This window comes from Protopterus annectens, chromosome 6.part1, assembly GCF_019279795.1.
Source record: "Protopterus annectens isolate FY-2018-M chromosome 6.part1, PAN1.0, whole genome shotgun sequence".
Classification (NCBI taxonomy): domain Eukaryota; kingdom Metazoa; phylum Chordata; order Ceratodontiformes; family Protopteridae; genus Protopterus; species Protopterus annectens.
In genome coordinates, this window is record NC_056738.1 from 368,410,168 (window position 1) to 368,437,406 (window position 27,239).

The 27,239-nt window shown below is 42.7% G+C and overlaps 1 protein-coding gene across 1 annotated transcript in view; it reads left to right on the forward strand.

The window, feature by feature from the left end:
• Window positions 1-27,239, forward strand: part of FRMD8 (FERM domain containing 8) — a 1,254,366-nt gene that overhangs the window by 353,656 nt on the left and 873,471 nt on the right. The window contains exon 4 of the mRNA XM_044075785.1: window positions 21,402-21,503. Coding sequence (XP_043931720.1) covers window positions 21,402-21,503 — 102 coding nt within the window. The remainder of the gene's footprint in view (window positions 1-21,401; window positions 21,504-27,239) is intronic.

Sequence of the window (27,239 nt, forward strand, 5' to 3'; positions counted from 1 at the left end):
GTTTTATCAGTTGTGTTGCATAACACAACTGTTTGAGGCCAGTAATCCTCTTGGTGAGGTACCTATGTGGTCTCTACAGGTGCTGGATATACTAAGTCGAGTACATCCAAAATGGTGCACTGTACTCAATGATGGGTCTGATGACGTAAGAGTAGAGTGCCAACAGTACCTGTTTGGATCCTGATGCAAACCCTTTGTAGATTAGGTGGGCCACATAGGATCTCCCAATCACTTAGGCAACATGGTTGTCAAAGGAAAGATGACCACTTGTGTCCCCAGATCCCTTATCACCTTATCATTTTTAAGGGGATAACACCTATGTGGTAGTTTGTGGGTATTTTGTTTTCAACAAAGAGGATCACTATGCATTCCTCCACAGTGAGCTTGAGGCCATGATTCTGACACCACACATCTGTCTCATAGAGTCCTTTCTGGAGAATATTTTTGTCTTCTGGGGAATCTATTATGGCAAACACTTTACAGTTCCCAGCAAACTTAGTCAACCACAACCCTCCTGTGTTGGCATGTACATTTGAGAAGTCTGTACCAAACAGAAGGGACCCCAGGACTGAACCCTGGGGGACATCAGTCGTTACCGGTGTAGAGTCTGACATGTAGACAGCAACTCTTAATATGTGGGATCTATCTGTGAGCCAGTTTGCAATCCATCTTGTGATGTATGGATTCATGGTCAGGTTGGTGAGTTCCTCTATGATACCTGACTGGGGAATGGTGTCAAAGGCCTTAACGAGGTATAGGTAGGCTGTGTTGAGCTCATTTCAATCATCTGTAGCCTGGGTAACTGTCAAAGAAATCCTCCCAGTTCAGGAGGCGTGGTCTGCATTTGACGAAGTCAAACTGGGTGTGCTCAACTGTGTGAAGGTTCCCAATCTCTGTATTGTTGACTTCCATTATGATTGGCTCCATTGCCTTGCAGAACGCACTCATCAGGCTCGTAGAGCATGAATGCCAAGGGGTTTTTGTGGCCTCACCCCTGTGGAGTGTGAAGAACGTTGCTGTGCAACATTCTGTGGGTACATATCCTGTAGAGAGCATGTAGAGGGAGGTGTAGGTATCCTTGATGAATATGGATGCATCCTCACCTTATTTGCTATGATTCAGGTTCTGATGCTGGAAGGTATGGAAAGAGTAGTATCCTGGTAGTGCTGGTGTGTGATGTCTGGAGCCTTGAACTAGGTTTCTGTTACTGCACAGATATCAATATTCTCCATAATGAGAAGTGCCTTGAGTGTGTGCATCTGGAGACTGAGACTTCTGGCATTGAGTAGCATTTAGCTCACTTTGTGGTTATTTGTGTTGGCTACGGGGTTTGGTTTGTCCTGCGTGACCGGTGTTCCACACCTGAAGTCAGCGTCTCATTGGTCCCATCTAACCATAAGCTAATTACTCTACATATCCACATTCTGGATCCACACCCCCATTAAGGAAACCATGTTAAAAAATTTCTCTAAAGCCAACTTCATGCTTCTTAAGACAGAAGTGCTGAACTGCGGGACACCCATACAGATGGACAATACAGTTACGACTACTGAATCCTTCACAGTTGCACTTTATAAGCACTTACATGACTGCATGCATCGTGCTATCCCAAACAGAACCAAGATGCTATCCTCCAAGAAAAGGAAGGCAATCTGATGTTCCCCTGCCATAAACAAACTGCACAATAGAAGGAAGAAACTGTTGCAAAAGAAGGTAAAATCCTATGAGGGGAGGAGCTCCATGGTCAACATCAGTAAGAAGCTGTGATCCCTGATAAAATCCTCCAAAGCTAGTTATGAAAACAAAATCGGCACTGATTCTAAAGACAGCCACAAAGCATTTTATAGCTATGTCAAGAATCTCAATGGCAACACTCAGATCTGCTCTGAGTTACAGCACAATGGCACTAAATATACAGACCCAACTGATATTGCCAACATCCTGGCAGATAGGATCAGTGCTAACTTTACCCCCTTCTCACCCATGAAAGAGCACATCTCTATAACGGAAAACTGCAAAGTTGCTGTCATCACGGCTGCACAGGTAAAAAACACTCTCCAAAGCCAGGAACACAGCATCCATGGGACCAGATAACATCCCAGGCTGTGTTCTACACAAACTACAGAACGAACAGGCACCACACCTACGTACCATGTTCAGTCATAGCCTCACCTCAGACGTTGTGCCTGCTGAATGGCGCACAGCGACGGTTGTCCCACTACACAAGGGGGGAGCCACCATGGACCCCAGGAACTAGCTCCCCATTAGCCTGATGAGCCTGTTCTGCAAGGCCATGGAATGTATCATCATATAACTTATAAAAAAAGACATTGGTAATCTCCAAACTCTGGACCACAACCATGTTGGGTTTGTAAAAGGCAGATCATGTCTCCTAAACCTGATAGACGTCATTGAAGCAGTCACCAGAACCGTAGACAAGGGTAAGGTGGTTCACACAGCCTAGGTAGATCTTGCCACGGCTTTCAACACCATCCCCCACTCTGGAATTATAGATAAACCCACTAAACTAGGTATAAATTGCCATGAACTACAACATAGGCAGTAGTATACTTAACACTGAAAGTGTGATAATAGACCTTGGGTCACAGGTGGACAGTGGACACACCTGTGATAATCACATCCCCACAGTAGTCAGGAAATCCTTCTATGTAGCACACCTCATCACAAAAGGTGTTTCATGCAGAATAGAAGAGGACATTGTTCCCCTCTACTCATCACTCACTAGATCCATAATAGAGTACAGTGCTCCTTTTTTGCTATGTACCTCACAAGACATCTACAACAACTGGGGAAATCCTGCAGAAATATCTCACAAAGAGGATTAGCGGCCTGAAATACATGCAATACAGAGACTGTCTCAAAATGTTCCAGCTGTACTCTCTCACATATCGCCTACTCAGAGGTGATCTCTGCCTAACATACAAAGCTATGTCAAACACAGAGCTGTTGGACATGCTCCACGTAAAACACTCACAATCCCTCTGATCTTCGGCCCCAAAACCCAGAGTGAAATACAAAATGAAGGGGTGTATCCATTTACCTTATGGATACCCACAACTTCAGGTTAGTGGCACAGCATGAGGCCTTGGAGCCCATGCAAGTGCAACTAACATTGGGCAAAGCTGCTTATCCAGATTGTAGCCTGCTACAGATCACCTACCTTGTATCAGGAACCTCAGTCAGTATTCCTGGGAACACTGGAAAATATAAAGGTCCTACCAAACACCATTATATGAGGAGATTACAACTACCCAAACATTGACTGGGAGAATTGCTCGTGTACAACGTCCTTTGCCCAATGCTTCCTAGAGTTTAAAAACTCAAACGCCCTGGAACAGCTGGTCACCACGCCCACTAGAGGTGACAACATACTGGACCTGATCATCACCAACATTGGGTACCAGTGTTCCACACCAGAGATAAACCCCTCGCTTTGGTAATATCAGACCATAAAATAATCAGACTGGACACCCCCCCCCCCCCCAGTCAAGGAAACCACTGTGAAGAAATTTTCAAAAGCAAACTGCACACTTCTCAAGACCAAAGTGGAAAGTTCCAAAGCCCCCTTGCTATAGGGTAATGCTATACAATCTGCAGAATCATTTACAAATGCATTCTGTGAGCATCGACATGGAAGAAACCAATCTTGTGGTCATTGCCCATAAATAAGCTATACAACAGTAGGAGGAAACTAACACATGATAGAGCAAGCTTCACAAAAGGAAAGGAATCACTGATCATTATTAGGAAGAAACAATGATCGCTCATAAAATAATCCAAGGCCAGTTTCTAAAGACAAATTGCCAAGGAATCTAAGAATAACAACCACAAAGCCTTTGTTAGCTATACCACAAATTTAGGTGGCAACTCTCAAATATGCTGTCAGCTACTGCAAAATGACAAAAAATACACTGAACCAACTGACATTGCCCACATCCTGGCGAACAAGTTCAGTGCAAACTTCACCCCCACCCCCAAAAGGGCCTTTGTCCATCCCAGAAGAATGCAGAGCCCCAGACTTCATGGACATGCAGGTAAAAACAGCCCTCTCCAAAGCTAAGAACACAGCATCAATGGGACTGGATGGTGTCCCAGGCTGCGTCTTACACCAGCCCCAAAAGGAACTACACCCTCACCTACATTCACTGTCCAGAAGCAACCTTACCACAGGCTATGTACCCAAAGAATGGCATACAGCAACAGTCATCCAGCTCCACAAAGGTGGTGCCACAACAGAACCTGGAAACTATTGCCTTATAGGCCTACTCAGCCTGGTCTGCAAAGCTATGGAGCAAATTATCATGGAACCCATAAACAGAGACATTGGGAACCTCCAGACACTGGACTCTACCCAATTTGGCTTTGTTAAAGGCAGATCCTGCCTCCTCAACCTAGTTGACTTCTTTGAAACAGTTACCAAGGACATAGATGGAGGTGAAAGTAGTCCACACAGCCCACCTGGACCTCACTAAGGCCTTTGACACCATTCCCCACTCTGGCATTATGGAAAAGCTTACCAGCTTGAACATTAATCCCTATGTCACAGGATGGGTGGCCAACTGGCTCACAGATCAAACACACATGGTCAGAGTTGCGGGTGCCATGTCCGACTCTAAACCAGTCAAAAGTGGCATCCCACAGGTCTTGGTCCTGGGACCCCATCTGTTCAGTAGATGCTGCTCAGAGGTACAGGCAAGCACGGGAGGAGTATGGCTGACCAAGTTTGCAGATGACTGCTAACTGTGGTCCATAATCGATGCTACGGCTGACACAGACATCCTCCAGAAGGGTCTTAGAGACAGATACCTGGTGTCAAAACAATGCCCTCAAGCAGAATGCCAAAAAATGCATAGTCATCCTCTTTGGATAAAACAAAGTGCCCACAAATTACCACATAGGTAGTAATCCAGTATGTACGGACAATGTAATTATGGACCTGGGGAGCCAGCTAGATAGTAAACTCTCCTTTGATGATCACATTGCCAAAGTGTTTAGAAATTCCTTCTATGTAGCCCACCTAATGTCTCCTAATGTAACCCACTTTGTCAAGTCTGATAATGTCGCCATCCTACAAATATATCTGTGGAAAGGAGAACTTCCAGTAATGTGTATAGCGCGTCGTGTAATTGTGTACTGCTGTAATATCATTGGGTAGGGGTTTGAATCCTGCACTTGGTGACTCTGTGTGTGTGTGTGTGTGTGTGTGTGTGTGTGTGTGTGTGTGTGTGTGTGTGCTCCACGTGTGTGACACTGTTGGTCAATGTGTTGTGGGTTTTGCTTTTACTACTATATGACATATCACAATGACAACAGTATGTGCATTACACATGTCAGGTAGCTGTGTGGCAAATACATATACATACATGTGACTTCAATTATTTCATAGGTAGGAACCCTGCTTTCTCCATGAACACATCTGTTATCTTTGGCAGAGTGTGCTGCCGCTTTCCAGACCTTAGGTCACATCTGTATGCTTGTGATAAGCCTAGCCACTGCAGTGATCCCTGGCCTACGTCATCCATTTCACATAAACTCATTACAGTTTCTATTGAATAGTGTGAGTGAGGGTTTATGCCTGTGGTATATTTAAAACCTGTTCTAAAGCAGCAAAGTCTGTCAAAGATGGCTGTTTATTATAGTTGTGCAACAACCTTTGTGGATATGCATGCAGACCCCTTATTGCTCATGTGATCCACAGAGAGATTTCCAAAACCCTTTGGAAATGTGATTGTCAAAGGAGAGATGACTTAACACATGGCTGTATGTATGCATCGGTACCTTGTCCACATTTTGGGGGCTACTACCTATGTGTTACTCTGGGGATACTATTGTTTTGTAAAAGTGGATGACTATGCTTTATTTGGCTTATAGCTTTACAGCATGGGTTTGACACCAGGTATCTGTCTGTATGATACCCTTTTGGAGGATGTGTGTGTCATCTGGAGAATGCATTATAGCCCACAGTATGCATTGCCAAACGTGGCCAGACATATCCCTACTGTGTTTGCTTGTACCTAAGAAAGTTATATGCCAAACAGGAGTGGTCCCAGGACTGAGTGCAGGTGAATACCACTTGTTACTGGCATAGAATAGTACTTGAAGGCTGCAAATGATACTGTGTGTCCTACATCTGTGTGTCAGTTGTCAAGCCATCATCTAACAATTGTTTATGGGCAGGCTGTTGAGGTTATGTATATTACCAGAATGCATACCAATGACAGATAGTAACAACAGTATCACCCACAGCACAGTGTCATACACACACATGTACTCACGTTCCAAAATGTGTGCAGTACAATGTATACTGGCCACCAACAGAAACTATGGAGTGTTAACACTGTCTAATACAGGGCATGTCACCCTGCCCATGTGTCCAATATTCACGTACATGCAGACAGTGCACCTCAACCATGTTCACAAATGTACACCTGCAAATCTGTGCTGCACACATCCCATACTTACTGTCCACTCTAGAACACATGCTGACAAAACTACATACATCAGCCAAGTGGTGCATGGGCAGACAATACACAATTGGAATAAACACTGATGTAAACAATACTACATTGATAATTATAGCTTTAATGCATCATGCCTGCTTAGCTACACCTTCAAGGATATCATTACACTTTATGCTGACAACACGCTACACATTAAAACATTGCTATAGTGTAATAAAGTCACCATGTGCATCAGCACCATGTTAGCCTGTTCCTGCATCAATGTTACAGATGACAGGAGGTGGCACAGGTTTCATCATATGCACAGGGTGTGTTGTTAGTTTGCCAGAGGCCTACATTGAGCCACACCATCGACATGTGTGTGTGAGTGTGTGTGTGAGGGCCAAGAGTACTGTTATGGGCCAATGTGGATGTAATGTGTGCGGGTATGTGTTTGCTCTAGGTATCTGGTTTATGTGTGTGTGTCTGCATGCACACAGTTCCACCATATGGCTGCCATATACAGGGATTTGTGGGACAGCTACAGACTGTACCTGGGGAGTGGCTATGACTTGATGGACGTCCACGGCGACTGCCAGCTGATGATGTTGCTGGCATATGCCCACGTCGACGTCTCAACCATCCCGCACTGTCCTGACACATGGACATGACATTGTGGAGGATATCTAATGTCTCACCCCAACGTCTATCAATGACCTCAGTGTAATTACGTATGGCACCTGCTAGGTCACGGATACTGTCATTTACAGAGGTGTTATGAGCCCTCTGTGCCCTTAATCCCTGTCTGGTGTACCGCTCCATACGTGCCTGTGTCTCCATGGCAGCCTAGAACATGCGTGGGGTTGTAAGAGTTGTGACACGTCTGCACGCTCTGACGAGAACCCCTGGGCATCTGCCTATGTGGTACCATTCCAGACATCTGGCTATGGCTCCTGTGTCCTGATGCATGTGCCATAGATCCCACACTGTCCTGGCCAGTGCCGACTGTACACTGTCCCTCTGCTAAGGGCATTGGTGATGATGGATGTACAGGCAGTATGACTGTGTGCATGGATGGGGTGGAGACTTGTGTACTGTCAATTGGTGGCCCAACAACAGACCCTGACAAACCTGTCTGTGCCTCAACACACCTATCCTCATTATCACTATCTGTGTCAGTGACATCAGGTTCCCTGCTGCACTGAACCAACCCCACCTCAGCACCTGTGAGAGGAAAACAGGAAACACACTTTAAGACCTGTACATGATGTCAGACCACATGCACACATGCACACATACAAATACACTCCTCACTAAAGCAGACACACACACACACACACACACACACACACACACACACACACACACACACACACACACACACACACACACACACCACCAGCAATCTCAGAACATACTCAATAGCAGTTGATGGTGGGGTACAGTATCACAAGTAAAACAGTCATATCACACATATCAGCATGCAGGACGTGTTGCTCAACAGCATGCAGTGCAAGTGTAGACAGTCCTTGTTACTAACAGTATACATGGCTTTGATGCATGTGTTTTGTTGTTCAGTGATTGGCCTCCTCCTGGAACACAGTGCATACATGGACACATCATTGCTGTGCAAGTATTCATAACTCTGTAATGTACTGTGCACCATCACTCACAGGTCTACATACCATGGATGGATGTGTATCTGTGTGTTACATAGATATCCAATTCTGATTAGAGCCTCTGTGTCTTTAGCAAATAATTGTGGACACAGATTTAGCTCATGCATGATGTGTATACACACAAGATCAGTGGTGCATGTATAACTGATGGAATACCATTGGTCCACATACCCAATGTACAGTAGTTATGGCGAGTGTAGATCATATTGTGGTCATGCCAGTATCATCCATGACATGGCATGCTAAAACACAACTGCAAATTTCAACATCACACATACCTAATGTGTGTCATATGACCTAGCCACTCAATAGCATCACAAGACATATATGTGTCAGTTGTGGAAATGGTGATTGGTATGCATATTGTTTAGAGGTGCATATGTTTGCACACACACAACATTGAGGTGTATAGCAATGAAAGCTATGCGTAGTACTGTTACAATAACTGGATGTGGTGTAGTACCATAAGCCATCATCATGAAGCATCATGTGGTCACTCAAGGCTACAAATGTGTCCCAAACCAGCACCTATCATGCTGTACCAGAACTGCACTACCATGGCTACATTCACTATTTCACAACCAGTTGTTACATGGGTTTGTAAGGAGGCCAATAAGGAGCGTTCCCTAACATGAATGTGTTATGTGTTGCAGTGTTTCATTGCCCCATGATAGGCCTCTACCCCTCAGGTGTATTATGTGTGCTGTGTGGATGACATTTGGGATACTGGAGTGTGACTTTACAGAGGGTTTGTGAATCCTTCATGTGTAGCATGTTAACATGTTCTGTGTATGACATAGTTGTGTATGTTATGTGCATGTTGTGTATCGACTCTGCCTATCCAATGGTCACTACAGTGTAGCCACATTTGTTTGAGATGGTCTGTGTATTGCATGTGTTTGAGGCAGCTAATCACATTAGTGAGATGTGCGTGGTCTCACAGCAAACATGCACAGCATGCATTATGGGTAGGTGTGTTACATGTGTACATGGCCTGCACCTTAACTATGACATGCACTTTTTATTTGCAATAGTAAATGTACAACACACTCACCAGCATCTGTCTGCTGCCTTGCTGTCACACCAGAGGGACTTACATAGATATGAGACACTTTGTCCGTGGCGACAACTGTGGCATTGCTACTGTGGGTTTGCAATCTTACAGTAGAACAACAGTTTACATTCACAGGCCTACAGATTATGTTCCAAATTATCTGTACTGCGCAACAACAGGCTCCACATCTTCTAACTACACAGCACACATCTCACATATGCATGATCTACCAATACAGGTAACAGTAGTGTACAGATATGCCATGTTACCTGCATGCTCCATGTGTTCTTGCTGGGTGTCTCCAACCTCCATCATGGTAAATGTCTGCTGCTGTTGTTGTTGGGCAGGTGCCACCAGGCTCAGAAGCAGCTCCTCCACTCTGGTGAGGGGGGGGGTGGATGTTAACCCCACCACCTGTTGCAAGCTGTTGTCTCCATACATCAGAAGCACGCTGACGGACATGTCTAAGTAGATCACTGCAGTGGTGGCGTACCTGCTCATATGTCCGGTTATGCAGGCCTACCTCATTTATCCTCCGTACAACATTTTGCCACATTGCAGTTCGCTCCTGCTGGTCTTGGCTGGTTCTGGAGAATAGTAGGCTGTAGTACTGAATCATACAACTGGTAAGAATCTCATCTTCGGCACTACTGTAGCTAGGATTTCTACGGTGTGCCATGATCCCTGGAAGACAAAAAATATGTATGAGCAAGTCATATGGCACATTTAACATTATACAGTACAGATATCACTGAACTGCTATATATAGCAACCTATTAGCTGACTGAGATTAAACACTTTCACTACCACTTATCAGTGCTCACCCCACAACTGCTTGAAAGTGCCTGGCAAGCTCTATATAATAAACCATGTTCTGCACAGCAACAAAATAAAATCAGTATATAAGACTATACAAGAGTACATGGCACACTGTATGCAACACAATGCACCACCTAGCCACAGCAGATATAGATCAAGCCAATGTATAAAGAAATATGTCATCCATCGCAATGTTTGTAAGGTCCAGTTACAGTATTACCATTATGCCACACAACTTGTTGATGGCAAACCCGTGGCCAAAATATGTGCACAATTGTGAATATGGGTGGCATACTGCTGTAGTAAACTATAAATGTTGCTAGATACGCAGTTGTATGTTGTAACACACATATGACAGAGGACATGTTACAGGCATACCCACACACACATCAGACATAATTACAAGACACAAAGGTATGGCAACCCAGATCAGCTTTACGTGTGTACCATACAGTACTGTGTGTCAGCAGTTACAAAACCTTAAGCTTGAGGAATGTAATCTGTGATGACTACAGGGACCACACAAAACAGTGGTTCCAAGCAATGTGGACATACACCATACTTTGCTGTTTAGGCCCAGAGCTTCAAGTAATACTACTGTACATGCAGGATTTGGATTCAACATCAGTACCAATCAATAAGCATGCATGTAGTGCTTTATCCTCCAATAACACACCCCAGTTAACACCAAGGGACTACATCAGACTGTATGCCACAGTGCTTTATCTGCCTTGCAACAGCATACACAGCTTTTGCTGGGATCAAAGCAAGGACCCATAATACCATGACAGAAACAGTTTCCCACTAAGCTATCCCACAAATACACATTTTTGACATATTCACTAACACATTGACCATCACACTCAGTCAACTTTACATGGAATCTATTGCAACAAGTAGATGTGGGTGTGTATGAGTATATATGACTCTCTCTCTCTCTCTCTCTCTCTGTGTATGGGTGTGTGTGTGTGTGTGTGTATATATATATATATTCATACATACATATACACATCCATTGGTGTACATATAGGCACATATACAGTCTACCTTTCATGGTGGGAATATCAATTATACAAAGGATGAGAGGTATACAGTAATGTAGTAATATCGCACAGTCTTGTGAGAAATGCATTGAAAGTTTTCACAGCCCAGGTAGCTTTAGCAGGCCTCACTGGCTGCAACATTGCAAACTGAACAAAACACCCACAGTGTTTAACCACCACATGTCATATACCAGCACTGTATGCTGTCTTGTTTGTCACACACTAAAACCTACGTACAAATATGCACATAACAACCTTCACCAACATATATATGTCCACCCTTCACAAACAGTTGCAATATGTCCCTTGCTCTATGCACATATACAGATGTTAATATATATGACACATAAATATCTCTCCGTATGTGTGTGCCATACACGCACAAGGTCCACACTGTTGTAAGTCCCTGGACCTCACAGCTGAACTGTTGGGCCTTGCTGCAACATGAACAGGTGTCACATGTGAACACACAGTTGAGGGGGTATATATAGCTCCAAATGCTTGATTAGCATACTAGCCTGGTGCAGCAGTTGCCAATGCTAAGCTACACTTTAATATGACTATCATGCATGTGTTACTCTATCACACCCATGTTTATATAAATGTTTGGGCTAATCCCCCAAACAGCCATTGGCCACACTACTGTACAGAACACAGATAACATGGATCAGATGTTTGACATTTAATGCTGAGCTACACATTTCACAGTTATGTCCCACTGCCCACAGGTACACACTGAATTGTCTATGGCAGTAGTTAAGCAGGACATCTGTGCATAGATACGTACTGCTGCCACATATGAATGGTTCGCATTATGTAGAGTACTCTTCAAAAACATCTACTACACGCCAGTAAATGCATATCTGTTACATACCTTTCCTTTGTATGAGCTGGTATTATTTCCTTTTGCTTTTCTCTCTCTGTCTCTGTCTCTCTGTCTCTGTCTCTCTGTCTCTGTCTCTGTCTCTCTCTCTCTCTCTCTCTCTGTGTCTCTCTCTGTCTCTGTCTCTCTCTCTGTCTCTCGTAGAGTGATTGAGTTTGTTGGCAGCAATTACAGCCTGCTTTTATAGGTATTTGTACATGTGCATGTGATGGCCTCTGCACCAATTGGTGGCCACCATTTGCTAATTGCATGCAGCCTGCTGTGTGGTAATTGCAGTAATCACTGTCATAGCAACCCAATGCTATAAATTGCTAACTCAGGTAGGCGTGGCCCTTTCAGCTTTCCAAGATGGGGATCATGCCTGTTTGCTGTGGACATCGTTGTTTAAGGCAGAAGGTTGGTATAGTTCTTATATCTGAAGCCAAGGGTGTAGCCAGTGATTTAAATGTTGTACTCAGACCTGAATGTTGCTGCTTCCAGTACACACTTGTCAGTGTAGAATTGTACTCACCCCTGAAAATGCTAACCCAAGATACATGGGAGTATGTACTTTCTTTTCTAATTGTACAATTAACTGCCATACAAAACTAGTTATTGAGATGTATTCCTTTGGCACATGAATTGTTTGTGAACTGCTATACTGTGAATATTAATTTACTCACTTCTGAACAGTTTGTGCTTTTTCAGTGTTGGCATTAGCACAGGCTGATCAAGAAAACTGGACAAATTTCAGTATTGAGTATGCTTGCCTACATCCTTGGTAGACCCTGAACACACAGGTATATTCTACATTTGGGTAGGGGTGCAGAAGTACAGAGAGCATTATGTATTATTGTGTGAATTTTATCTTGCTGGACTTAAAAGGGTTGCTGTGTACCTGTTAGTTTATCAAGGCAAGTGGTCTGTCTGCGTAGCTCCCAACTGTGGACCTATCCACATGGTAGCCAGAGGTTAGCCTGTTATTCTTTGTCTGTGCACCACACTGGGCTTTTCAGCACTGGAACAATGGCATTGTTACAGTTGGCTGATACCAGTACATGGCTACATCTTTTGGTATTTCAGTGTTGTACTCCTACATAAGGGTATGCTTCTGGAACTCCTTCCAAAGCTATTTGCACAGTGTGTAGCAGCCGAAAAGCTGATATGCCTGTGTGTTTCTGCCTCTGCCAGGCCTCTCAAACACTCAGCTACATATTTGAACAGACTCAGGGAAAAGTAGGTAAAATTGAGGTACACCTTTAAAATATTAGTGCCGTTAAGTTGAGACTTTGAGAGAACCAGAACATATGGATTAATACACCTTTTCTGAAGTACAAGCAGTGTCTAACTCTTACTTATTGTCATTATTCATTAAGTGTAATTCACCACCTTTCTGGCCAACGTCAGTACTTTCCAGAGGGATTCAGAGGGACACAGCTAAAATCTGTTTCAAAATCAGGAACATCCCTGAAAATTAGGCACATTTGGGAGGTATGGCCTCTGCCCTAATCAGATATGCCAGTGTTTGTCCTGCTATGATACTGTGTGGGGGTTGTAAAGTGCTGCTGTAACATTATTTCCTGTTGGAATGGCTGCTTCTCTTATCACAATCATGTAATGCAATTCCACAACAACTGCTGGTAAAGATCCACAGAACAAGTTGTGTGTTATGGCATTCCTATTTTTCCTTTACATTCACTCACTCTGATGCATGATATATTTATTTCAGCACCAACTTGTTGTATATCTTCCGTGGCTTAGTGGTACTTCATGCAGTGTAGTGTGTACAAGGTCCCGGGTTTGAGACTAACAGATGTGTTTTATTTTGCTGCTGAGCAGAACAAGGGCCCTCACATACAGAGTGACTAAGGCATTTTTAAGCAGTTGTGAGCGGGTTTGCATGATGCTTAGCAGTGCTTAGCTAAGCACAAACAAGCGCACACTCGCACAAACCCGCTAACTGCTGCTTAAAAGTGCTTACTCCCACTAACTCTCGCGCTCATTTCTTTGAAAGAAAAGAAAATGGGGAGATAGGAAAGTGGTGAAAAAGGGGCACAAAGAGGGAAAGACAGTAGGGAAAACAGCTCGAGATGTGCAGGACGGGTGTAGGGAAGGTCCATAGCTGCCCATTTCTTTAACAGCAACAGCTGTGCATATGCAATAAATTTGGAGGGAAATATGAAACCTTCCATCCCTGAGAGAGGGGTGAGAACAACAAAGTATGTTGTACTGCCAATTAAATTACATTTTATGTGTCCAGCGGACATGTGTGCAAAATGGGCAGCTATGTATGGGGCGTATTTTTTTTTTGGGAGCAGATTGCCCTTTTTTTTTTTTCAGGTGAGAGTGGAATGTGGGGTAGGGGAAGTAGGTATATTTGGTGAGGTAGGTTGGGGAGGTAAACAGACAAGACAAACAAGACGCATACAGGGGCGGAATATGACACATGGGTGAGCACCATTGACGGGGAAGGATGTTTGGAAATCGCAAGCCCATGAGCCCACAGATGGCAACAGTGGAACTGAGATCCCCACCCATGGGCATTCACCACTGCACCTTCACAGCCCAGAGGGTGGCTGTGCTAGGGGCTGCGTAGAAGGGGCAGGCTCACCCGTGAGTCACGCCACTCGTGCCTCAAGCTGGTGTAGAGGATCAGCGACAAAACGCTCGATCTCTCTCTCTATGCACCACAGCCTGGACCGTTCGGTGGGTGATAGGTGGCCCTCCTCCGCCCACGCTTGCATGGGGGGACGAGCCCCTTCCCCTGCAGTGCTTCCACCCAAAGGTGGCACAGGGCCAACGGAGGGGGAGGAGGTCCCAGGCTGGGCACTGGACCTGCTGGTGCCAGGTGCCATCGCCAGCTGAGGTGAACAGGTGGGTCCGCTGGGACCGGCCTTCCCATACGTTCTATGTTTTGGAGGATTTAATGAAAATATAGGTTAGTAACAGTCAACAGCATTCCCAATGAGTTATAACAGCATGCAGAAGTATTCCCATTAACCCAGCACACCAGAGTTCCAACAGTTGAACAGCAAGCATAAGACATGCATATATAGAACAACAGTGGACATTACAACAGCATGCAGGTTTAATTGATGGCAACAGGCCACAAATATTTTGGTATTTGAACAGGGCACATGCATCGAAATAAATGCAGATATTTATAAACCAGTAGGACATATGCCCCAACAAATGTTTTGAGGTTAGACATACCCATTGAGGTGTGAAATTGCATTTTTATGCACATACAGTAGGGTGGAAAAAGCTCCATTAACAACTTATATATCCTTTTAGTTTACATTACATTCCTATTAACTGCAGTTATATGTCCCCTACATGTATTATTACACTACCCAATTGTCCTTAAATTGCGAAATGGGTTTTGCTTAGATCTTTATATACATGAGCTGTATCTGACATACAAACTGTCTGGGATGCAGATGTTACTGCTACATATTTTGTGAGTTGCTCAGACACACTACTGCTGAGATGGTACACTGACAGCTCTACTTTCCTATAATTATCTAGATATGTTCAGGTGAAATTATCAGTTACATGTTAACAGCTCCCTACATTTCTGGGGAACACAATGCCAAGCTACTCATGTGGCAGATTAACCTGTACATGCTGGGCATGAACCAACAGTTGAGGGCTGTAAATATGCTTAAAAGCTACTGGCACTCCCTTCATCCATTTTATATGGGCCTACCCAAGTGTCGGTTAACAGCGCTTAATACAACAGTACTATTTCTATAATGCAAGAGTACAACAACATATCAAACAAAATGACACAGACACACTCCAGGAATTATACCTTTATTAAAGACTTAAAACACTTTTCTAGAGGCTCTCTCATTTATTTTATATAACAGTACATGCAGAATAATTACTAACCTGCCTGGTGGCACAGCCTTAGCAGCATATCTGCATAGGCTTGCTGGTTCACAGAGCGGCTGTGAAGTAAATGAAGTGATATTGAGACATACCTATCCATAGTATAGACTAGAATGGCAATTCTTACATACTGAATTCCATGGCTACTTACTCAGTAGTGGGGCATTTTCCATCCCACGGGCCTCCTGGATCCACTGGTCCAGTTGATCCTCCTTGCGTCTCTTCAGGTCTGCGTGGTGGTGTCTGACCTGCTCACCAGTCCGGGACGCCTGTGGCACTGGTGAGTTAATGAGCTAGACGATTCCAGGCTTCCGCTTTGTATTGGGTGCCCTGGTACTGGCCCCGCAGGAGTCTATCCCCATGATTATGGACAAGGAGCCAAACCATTACTTTTGACTCCTCAATGCCCCAACGTTGCGCTCGAAATTGAGAGCCCTCTCCAGCACCGGCCAACGTTGCGCTCGAAATCGAGAGCCCTCTCCAGCACCGGCTATGCTGCCTGCAGATGGGAGCTACAACCAGTTATGACAAGTATTCCCACCTATGGAGCTTAAATATACCTCATTTCCCACACTTATTTGTGATTGGCCGGTTTTGAAAAAACTCAGCTGAAGGCACACATGCTTAGCAATGGGTAAATTTCCATTGATATGTATATGCGTGTTGAAAGTGCATGGTTATGAAATGCTGTCATGGCTTAGTGGTTATGGAATGTGATCATGATGCACTGTATTCCGGGTTCGAGCCCTGTGATTGCTTTTTATTTTACTACTGGCCAGATTGGCTAGGAGGTGTGGCTGTGTTTAGCGGACTTTGCTCAACTTTGCCCGACGTTGCTCTGTGTTGCTCTCCGTTGCCCGACATTGCTCTATGTTGCTCAACATTGCCCGACGTTGCTCTGGTTAGCGCAGAGCGCAACTCCACGCAAACCTGTTCTGTTTGCGCTGGTTGGCGCGATGCGCAGCTCCACGCAAAGACATTGCGCTAGTTAACGGAGTGCTTAATTATGACAAATTACATTTAAATCTGCTTAATACTGGTAAATTTTGCTTAGCAGTGCTTCACATTGCTTAAGATACGTTACTTATGCATCCATCAGTATGCATAACCATTTCACCTTCTTATATATATAAAAATCGTTCACTACTACATAGGCCATTTCAATGCTTTTTACAAAAATTTAAATGATAAATGTCAGGAATTATTTTTATATACAGATTTCCAACAGAAAATAGAAGGGGAGTAGTGGGATTCAAACCGGGAATGCCTCCTCTTTGTGCGAAGGCTGTACCACTACGCTATCGCTATTTCGCTTAATTTGCATATAACTTTCTTATTATTCTCTTCGGTGTCTAAACTGCTAACTGTAGCTAAGCAGTGGGCAAACCCTTGCAAACAAGCACAAATACGGGCAGCTATATCGGAAATAATAAAAAAAAAAATGTTTTGCATTTTATAATTGTACAGGGGTTTAGAATGTGGGGGGTGTGTAGTGTTGGCTCTGTACACATTTCAGCGGACTTGCTCATGTAAGTAGACATTTCCTGAGTGTCAGACTTGCAGGGACATGGATTTTTGGACTGCTCGGCAGTCTGACACGCCCCCTGCACTCGTGCACGCTCCGTGTTAGCCTTAGAGTTGAGGCAGCGCGCCCTCATTAATATGCATGGCACGCTGCCATCTTACTCTTAGACTGGCTGTTCCGCATAAGACTTAATTTAGTCTTACACGGAAGATTAGTGAATCCTGGGGTGTGTGTTGTTGTTTAGTGTGTCAGGCTGCTGCTGCCCCTCTCCATTTATACTAGTGGTATATTCAAGCCACAGAGTTTCTAACTATGCTCCCCTTCACAATTTCCACTTTGCTTTGAACTGAAGGAAGTCTTGCTCAGCTATGGCATCATGTGTTAAATTAAATGCCAAAACTACAGGCTTTAGGTACTTTACCCAACAGTGTCTGAATTTGTACATATTCTATAGAATACTCTTACCTATCTCCATGAACACACATTACATTTGTGTTTCTATTTTCATGTTTGTTTACAGATATAAGGTTCCTTATGTGCGGCTACCGCTGCCAGGGTCCAGTAGCCCTTTCACTTACTTTCCATCTGCCAATGCAATACATTTGTCTTATTTGGTAGTGGTGGAGATGCAATATGCTAATTCTTTTGCTCTAGAAGTTACTATATCACATTCCAACAGTTAAACGTACAGATAATCCAGTACTCAAAAAATGTACTAATATTACAGTAACACTAAAAAGAATAAAACATTTGAAAAGTACAAGTATTACAGCACACACATTGGTTAAAGTAACATTTTTGTTAGCTCTGGCATTCCCATTACTAGTTAAAAAGGTTTAAAAATTATCTCCCTCTTACAACATCTAAAACATGCTATGATAGTTGCTGAAGATTTGGGTATTTGCAGGGATTTGCACATTCTTAATTAGAAATTTAGTGATTTTTAAGTTTTAAACTGTACTTCATTAGCTCAAGCAGTTAACAAGTACTTGTACTGTTTTAAGATATTGATGGCATATTGTAATTTTACATGTTCATGTAATGTGTATGAGTATTTAAATGGAATTTTGTATGTGTTTGCTATGCTGCAGTTAGAAGATTTTCTAATACTGCTAGTAACAGGCAACCTTGAATATGTGACCTAGGGTATAGCACAAAAACAGTTATGCTGACATGATCAAGGACTGTTTCTAACAACGCGTTGGGTATCTTCTTCTCCTTTCGGCTTTTCATGTTAGGAGTCACCACAGTGGAACAATGGTCCGTAGAGCGATTGGCAGTGGAGTTTTATGGTGTCGAGTTGTCGGCCCAGTGCCCAACCTTCCACAGAAGGCAAACACATACATGCACACATTCACACCTAAGGCCAGTTTAGAGTGTCCATCTATCTGCAGCATGTCTTTGGGAAATGGGAGGAAACCAGAGCACCCGGAGGAAACCCATGCGACTGAAGAGTGGACATGCAGACTCCACACAGAAGGCAACCCAGTCGAAAATTGAAACGGAGAACCTCTTGCTGTGAGGCAGTAACGCAAACAGCTGTACCACTGTTGCTGCCTAACAGTGTGTTGGGCATAACATGCATGTAATGAATTATGTCTGGGTTTAAAGATGTAACAAGATGAAGTAAAAAGAAATGACATGACAGTTCCATTTGTCTGGCAACAGAAATAGCACATGCAGGAATTTGGACATTCCTTTGTGAACTTTGTGTACTGTGGAGCATGCTTTCATTAGTTATTGCGTATGGATTAGGTCATAAGTAGGCTGTGCTTAATATATTGCAGATAATTGGCTTTGCTTTCTTGCTTATAGTTGAGAGTGTATTCTTTCTTGTCTCATAACAGCTGGTAACTGGGTATTTTGGTAATGGCTTTAGGTTAGTAAAATCTTGGCATGAATCAATCTAAAAATATCAAAGTATCACTTCTCTTTATTTCAGAGGTCACAGTGAAAAGCCCATTTACAGAAATTAGTTGGAAGTATCATTTTGATATTTTCATATTTTGCAGTCACCCTAATAGTTATGGACATCAGGTGGGTACGGCAATCCTGTGTTTCCAAAGTTAGCCAAACAGTCCAGTTATGTTGTGCTGACGAGACCATAAGAAGGCTGAAGCATACATGTCCACAGCTAGTGGGGTTTGGCTTTATTGGCTTGAATTTGTCCATAACAGATTTAAAAAGTAAAAAGTCATGGGCATTCAGAACTGCCATATAGCTGAAACATCTGATGTCCTTAAGGGGTCATTTGTATACATATCCTATCTTACCTCTAATACAAGAGATTTTAAAGAGTCACACAGTGGAAAATCTAGTTTGGTTGGGTTTTTCTTTTGGTTTTTGTTGATTGTTTTTTCTGTGTGACCTTGTTAATCATTGTTTTAGTTTCTTTAGGAGGGTTAGAAGCACTCCTTTTAACCAAGCTTTTCAGATGTTCCATGCTTTTGCTACCATGTTACACTAATTATAGGTTCCAAGGTAGTTACTAGTCTGTCGGCCCAAGAGCCATTTTAAGGCAAGCCTAGCTAAGTTTACCTCAAATTTACCAAAGTATTGCTAGCATGTTAATATCCCAAGGAGTTTTATAGTAACGATATATGCTTGCACAGCATGCATATACAGGCTACCCTTCTCCATTATGGATATAGGTACCAAACCAGGGGTAGATCTGCAATTTCCCAGCTATTAGTTCAGGTTATGTTTGAATAGGGTTAGGGATGGCCCTTGCTTATCGTGGATGGAAAGCTTGTTCCAGAGAAGGGATAATATTTGAGACACATACCTGTCCATCCATGTCCTATTTGTCACAGACGAGGTTTAGGTCCTTGAACAGATATTTCTGATGCTGAATGTTTTGCATATGTGCAACAAATCTATAAATGTGGGATCATTGAATACCTTGTAGGCTAGGTATAGATTGCCATGCAGCAAAGATTGTCAAGCAACAGTCTGTAGCAGATTGAATACAGGGATTCGTCTTTGAAATGGTCAACATAGAACGTTTTTTACTCCCTGTATTCTTTTTGTGAGACATCCCTGTGGTCTCTCAAGCTGTGTCAAGTGCCTGGTTAGGTACATGATGAACTCGATTGCTCTGACAAGAGCCAAGTACAGTGGAACAATGACTCCCTTGAACCTAGGTACCATGCCCTTACTAAGAAATTGTATAAATGTATAATGATTTTCTCACTAAAGTAGACAGTCAGTGGTCAAAGGTCAGGTTACTGTCAACATCCAGTCCCAGATTCCCGACCAATGGGTCTATTTTTAGGGGTGTATTATCAATGGGGTAATTTCCAGGAATCGCCGTCTTTCCAAATGCTACTATTATGCATTTTTTCTTGCACTGAGTTGTAGTTTGTGGCTCTGGCACTGATATCTGTGCAGGTATCTGGTTTTACCACAACTTGTAGATTGTACAACATGTTAAAACAGCACATGCCTACTTGTGTGTGTGTGTGTGTGTGTGTGTGTGTGTGTGTGTGTGTGTGTGTGTGTGTGTGTGTGTGTGTGTGTGTGTCTGTATAAAATACATACTTGTTATTCCAGCTTGTAGCTGAAAAGTTCCAGTGTAGACCAGGTCAGGAAATAAAGTAAGTAAGGTAGCTTTTTACTACCATGCTTTGTTTGATGCCATGCACCAGACTTGATATGGTAAATGGGAAGTACTTGAAGCTGTTGTAGATTGACTGCAGTCCTCCTCTTAAGATGTTCAGGGGAGCTGGGTCAGTAGTTAGATTCAAATGGCAGCTTATTTGATTAAAATCCCATATACCATGGTTCCTTATGGAGAAGTAGATGTCAGCCTACCCACCTAATGGTCTTTCAGGGGTACAGTTGCAAGTCTCTGATTAAAGGAATCTGAGTTCATTTGACTTCTCTTGTAGTTTGTTCTGAGACTGGCTGCCATATCTGTGTACAGCCCTATATTGCCTGGTAGCAGACGTGGCTGCAGCCATTTCATCCATTTTGATGTCTGTTATTCATTGCTGTTTGTATGGATGTAGGAGGGTTTAAAAGAACTTTCACTTTATTCATAGAGTTTGTGTTTTGTTTTCAAGAACTGCAACTGAAGCCAAAGCATCAGCCATACAAATTGTGCCGGCAGTGGCAGGATCTTCTGTTCCGCTTCACAGATTGTTCGGGTGATAGTATTATGGCCGGTAAGTCTTTGTTATTGAAATTTCCTTTGAGTTGTAATGTGTTCAGTATTTAGAGATTTTTTGTAGAAATTGATAGTTAAATGCTGTCTTGTGTTACATTTTGTATACTTGCTTTTGTGCTTGGAGTGACTGTCAGCATTGACTGTTCATAAACTGAAATAGTTGCTTTGCTGTTGTTTGCCATGATAGGATGTTGAAAATTTAGGTCAGTGAGTTCAAGTCTGTACAAGAATTTCACACTGGAAAATAGTTTGTTTGTGTCTTTCGGCTTTTCTCGGTCAGGGGTCACCACAGCGGAACTCTGGTCTGCTAATGATTGGCAGTTGATTTTTACGTACTGGCTTGCCAGACCTGACACACAACCTTCAACGAAAGTACGCCTGTTCCCACATGTCTCCACGCAGAAGACGCTCTACCTGAGAATCGAACCGGACAGCGTCTAACTGTGAGGCGACAACGCTACCGCAGCACCACCACTAGGATGCACAAATTCCAAACTGTAATGAAGAATTAGATAAAACTGGGGAAAACTAACCTGCAAAATAGTGCATTGCTTAAGTCTAAATTATTTAATCTTAATCTAACAAATTGCTTGATATTTTAAGAGCCTGCCACACTAACAAAAATGTTTTTTTTTTGTTTTAAATTACAGCTTCACCTTTCAGTTTTCAGCTGAATTGTTACCTATGTGTTCACACTAATTACATGGCATTGTTGACACAACTGTTGTAAGAGCCTTGAAAATGTAATGGCAAATGACAGATTGGGCAGGGCACCTTTATTTTACCAGAAAATAATTTTTCAAAAGGGCAAGGTGATTAATTTGCTGTCTTCCCCCAACTCACCAAAAAAAAAGGCAATTGGTTAAGTGTACATCATATTCTGTTCTTCCAATGCATGGTTTTGCATGGAGTAAAGTGTAATTTATCAGCAAGCAGTGGGATGTGTGTGTATTAAGTTTTATGTCCTCCCCCATTGCTGATTATTTCCTCTGTTTTTGGTGGATGTAGGAGGATCCAGTGGCAGTAGCAGACAATTTCCTTTAAACACTTGCACATTATGTCCACTTCCCTACCCCACCCTTCATGTTTTTTTCAGTTTCAACAGAGTAAATTTAGTATAACTGGGTATCTTACATCCCTTTTGCTGTAGTCAGGCAGTCTCGTGAGTGTCAGGAAACAAAGCAGGGCATCCTGTTTGAGAGTGAAGGAACAGAAATATTATTTTTTCTGTATGGGAAACAGCAGTTGTCTCAAGAGATCTTTATTTTGTGAAGAGTCACAATAGCACATGTGGATTTCCTTACCAGTGGAACTGTTGCAGTGCAGTGTTTTCTATCCATAGCTGTAGTGGTCCCCCAGATCAGAGCATTGTAGGTCTCATTTCTGGGGTAGTAGTGATGTTAGATGGTTTGCCTTCTCTTTATATGTAGTCTTGGCATGAGCTAAAGCCATTTTTTAACTGCTGCTGTGTTACTCGTGTTCTGAGCACTCTTCAGATGTAGGATTTATCTTAAAGTCTAAGATCTGTGCTACTGGTGTTGAAAACCTCCTCATACAACCTGAGGCACTACTGACAAGCCATACCAACTCTCGTTACCCCAAGAACCAGACTCAACAGCACTGCATATGCTGTCTCTTCTCAGGTGCTTACTCTTTGGGAAGTTCTCCCCATTGTCATTAAGGAAATTAACATAGATTCCAAAATCAGAATGCAACTCAAAAAAGACTTCTTCGTCCAAATCAAATGCTCCTACTTCAACACAGGACATATCGCCTAGCCTGTCTCCTTTCCGAGTCTCCTCTTCTCTGTCAAGGTTAACTGAAGATTCACCCACTTTTGAAACTAATGTATGTATTGTACATTACACTCTGCTTGATCATACATTGCACTGTTCTTATTCACTAGAATGAATGTACACAGTTTTTTTATGTAATTAGTCTGAACTACTGTTATTGCTTACATTTTTGTATTTTTTGTTTGTGAAATGTTTTTTATTTCACCTGGGCTGAGCCTGAAATTGGTCAATATTTAGAAGCGCACTACTCCATTAAACAAATGTAAATAAGTAAATATAGTGAGAATTACAAGTAACACATCATCAAGAGTGTTTTTGTAGATATTTTGGACTCTGGAGTGGTCTTCTCCTTCTCTTCTGTTGGAAATGCATCTTCAAATACCTGTCTGGATATGTTTCAGGTGACGTCCAGCATTTGATCACTGCTGCAGTAGCCGTAGCTGTATGGGTTATATCCCACATAGGATATAACAGCCAGCTAGCTCCCAAAGCTTAAGGGCACCTTCCATGGCCCCAGACTATTGACAGTACAAGCGGAGCTGTAGGAAATCAGCAGTCTTTGCACCAAGCCTTTCAGAGCTTTCCTGACGCTGAAAAGCTCCCCTCTTGAGGGCTTTCAAGTATCAGGGGTTGGCTAGCTTTTCTCCATCGCTGGGCAGGCAAGCTCCTTAGGGGAAAAAAAACTTTCACATTTTATTTTATGACAAACATTTTCTGTCAAATACTTTATTTTTTGCAAGGAATTTTGTTTATTGGACTTTCACACAACTTTTCTTTCAGTTGAGTCTGTGGTTCTACTTTTTACTTTACTGTAAAAATGTATTAAAAGTGTAGTTTTATTTATTTATTTATTTATTTATTTATTTATTTATTTATGGTAAAAACTTTTGTTAAACTGTATGTTGTGCTTTTCCCAGTGTTTTTATGTGGAAAATTCAGACAGAAGCAGAACTGCTCAGTGAATGGAGTGTGATTGTGATTCTCAACATTTAGTATATTTGGCACAATGCCAAACTGTCATCTTTTTATTTAGAAAAAAAACAGACCTAAAGCTAAAAGAATGTATTGGCAGTCATCTATCGGATATTAGGAGAAAAGTGCAAACAAATGCATTATATAAATATATTTTGAATGATTCACCACCTTAAAGTGTGTGATATTCCTGACAACAGAGGAAGTGATATCAGTCTAAAGATGGAAATTGCTGAATATAATTTTATAAATGTATTCCATGCAGATATTTTCTAGGTTTAAACTAACATAATTCATTGAAACTGTTCTGAACTGTTTGTAAGTTTCTTGGAGGCCATTGTTTGCTTGGGCTAAAGGGAAGTCTCTGTGTTCATCAGTGGCAGTGATAAACATTGAGCAGCCTGCCTGCCCCTGTGGGAGTGGTTACTGCCTTGAAACTGTAGTTTTATTGGCCATTTTGGGTCAATTCCAAACTCCTTGATCTCCCTCTCTTAAAACCTGATTGCCTTGTGGATTTGGCGTCTTTTTGGACTTGTTAGCTGTTGGTGAAGCACCCACCAAGAGGAGAAAATGCTGAGAGAAGAAAGGAGTCACTTTTGAGATTTTAAGTATTTTGCTTCAGATTATTTGTTAAGTTTTTCTGCATTGCCGCCTACTTTTGAGCATTTTCTGGCTTGTTAAACTTGATTTCTGTGTTGGTAACTGTATTTAGAACACAACCTAGAGCTGATTACTGAATTTCCTGCCTGCACTTATTTTTAAAATCGTTTTTTTTCTTAAAACTTGCATTTTATCTGTCTCTGGCCTAGCACTCAAGTGTGGGATCATTTACTGCACTGTTCTAACTTGTTGATACTTGTGAACCTCTGCTTTCCTTAAAAAAAAAACAAAAAATCTTGCTTTTTCCCCACTTTTCTGAGATTTAAAAAAGTTCAGTTGCAGATCTGCTGTTCTGAACTGTTTGTAAGTTTCTTGGAGGCCATTGTTTGCTTGGGCTAAAGGGAAGTCTCTGTGTTCATCAGTGGCAGTGATAAACATTGAGCAGCCTGTCTGCCCCTGTGGGAGTGGTTACTGCCTTGAAACTGTAGTTGTAGTGGCCATTTTGGGTCAATTCCAAACTCCTTGATCTCCCTCTCTTAAAACCCTCTTTTGCACGTTTTTGCGCGTTTTTGCGCATAGCTCAACATCGGGCAGCGCCGCCTAATTGGGTTTAAACTATTCCTGGCTCCACAAAGTCTGCTCTATTAAACACCATATTCTCATTCTAAGGCCTCTCACTGGTCCAAATAAGTAATCTTACAAGTTAGCGCTAATAAACCATAAGCACTACTTACTCTTATACTCTCTACGATTACCTTGTCCCCTATTGGTCTGTTTTAATTCAGTTCCCTATATTACTCTAGCATGTCCAAAGGTCAGTCAATGGTTTCCTCTCCAGTCCAGCTGGTGAATCTGGGAATTTTGAGGCAATGTTACAACTGTCTCATGTACACGGACAACCCTCTCCTCCTCCAAACAGGTTCAAATATATGTGAGAGATGCAACCATATAGCCAAACTGGAGGCTGAGCTCTCTCATCTCAAAACTGGTGTAACCAGTCAGGAGGAGAAGGTAATCTTACACAACACAATTCCAGTATCACATAGTCCCACCACAACAGCGAACCAAACACATAAAAACACAAAAACATACTCGGAGGCTCTAAATAAAAATCTACCTAAGCAACAGAGACCTTCAAAGCAGACATCCAAGCAAACGCCACCCCAAAACAAAACACGTACAACACCTAGCACACAAAGTCAGTGTGCCAAGCAGTCACAGCCCTTAAGGCTGAATAACACACCTGATACCCTTGTAATAGGTGACTCTATTGTCAGACACACTGACGTCCCGCTCACCAGGCTGAATAAAGAGAAGGTCACAGTGAGCTGTCTGTCAGGCGCCAGGATCCGCCACATAACGCAAGCACTCAGGTCACTCCAAAGCAAATACAAATATGACTCTGTCATTGTACATGCTGGCGTGAATGACCTGAGACGTACCTCCCTCGACTACATGAAAAGAGACATAGAGGAGCTCTCTGATCATGTAGCCCAGGCCGGTATGACCCTGAACTTGAGCAGCATCTTACCCTCACCTAGAATGATGCCACAGTATAAAGACAAAATGATCGATTTTAACAATTGGCTAAAATTTTGGTGTCATGGGGATCCAATGTCTGTCAGCCTGGGATGACATGCTGAACAAGCCACGTTGCTTCGCTAGGGACGGCTTGCACCTGTCACCACTGGGCTTTCGGATATTGGCAAAGGCTCTTGCCACCCCCATAGTGCCTTTTTTAGGCAAGGCTCAAAAGTCAAACCCACCTCCATAGACAGCACAAGGAACAAGCAACTAAGGGTAATGCTACTAAACGCCAGAAGTCTTAACCTCAAGATGCATGCACTCGAAGCTCTCCTCAGTATGGAGAACATCGATATCTGTGCAGTGACAGAAACCTGGTTCAAGGCTCCAGAGAGCACCCTAGCACTACCAGGTTATACCTCATATCATGCTTTTTGGCCCCAAAACCCGGACCGAACCACAAAAGGAGGGGGAGTTTCCATATTTATCAAGGATATCCACACCTCCAGGTTAGTCGCAGTGCACGAAGTATTGGAGACCATCCATGTGCAACTGACAGTGGGCAAGACTGCTTTTCAGTTTATAGCATCCTACAGACCACCCACTCAAAGTCAGGAATCCCACTCGGCTTTCCTGAAAACAATAGAGAACACTAAGATCTCTCCGAACACCATTATATTGGGCGACTTCAACTACCCAAACATAGACTGAGAGCATTACTCAAGCCCCAGCACCTTAGCCCAAAGGTTCCTGGAATTTATAAACTCAAATGCTATAGAACAACTAGTCACCACTCCCACAAGAGGGGAAAACATACTAGACCTGATCATTACCAACATGGG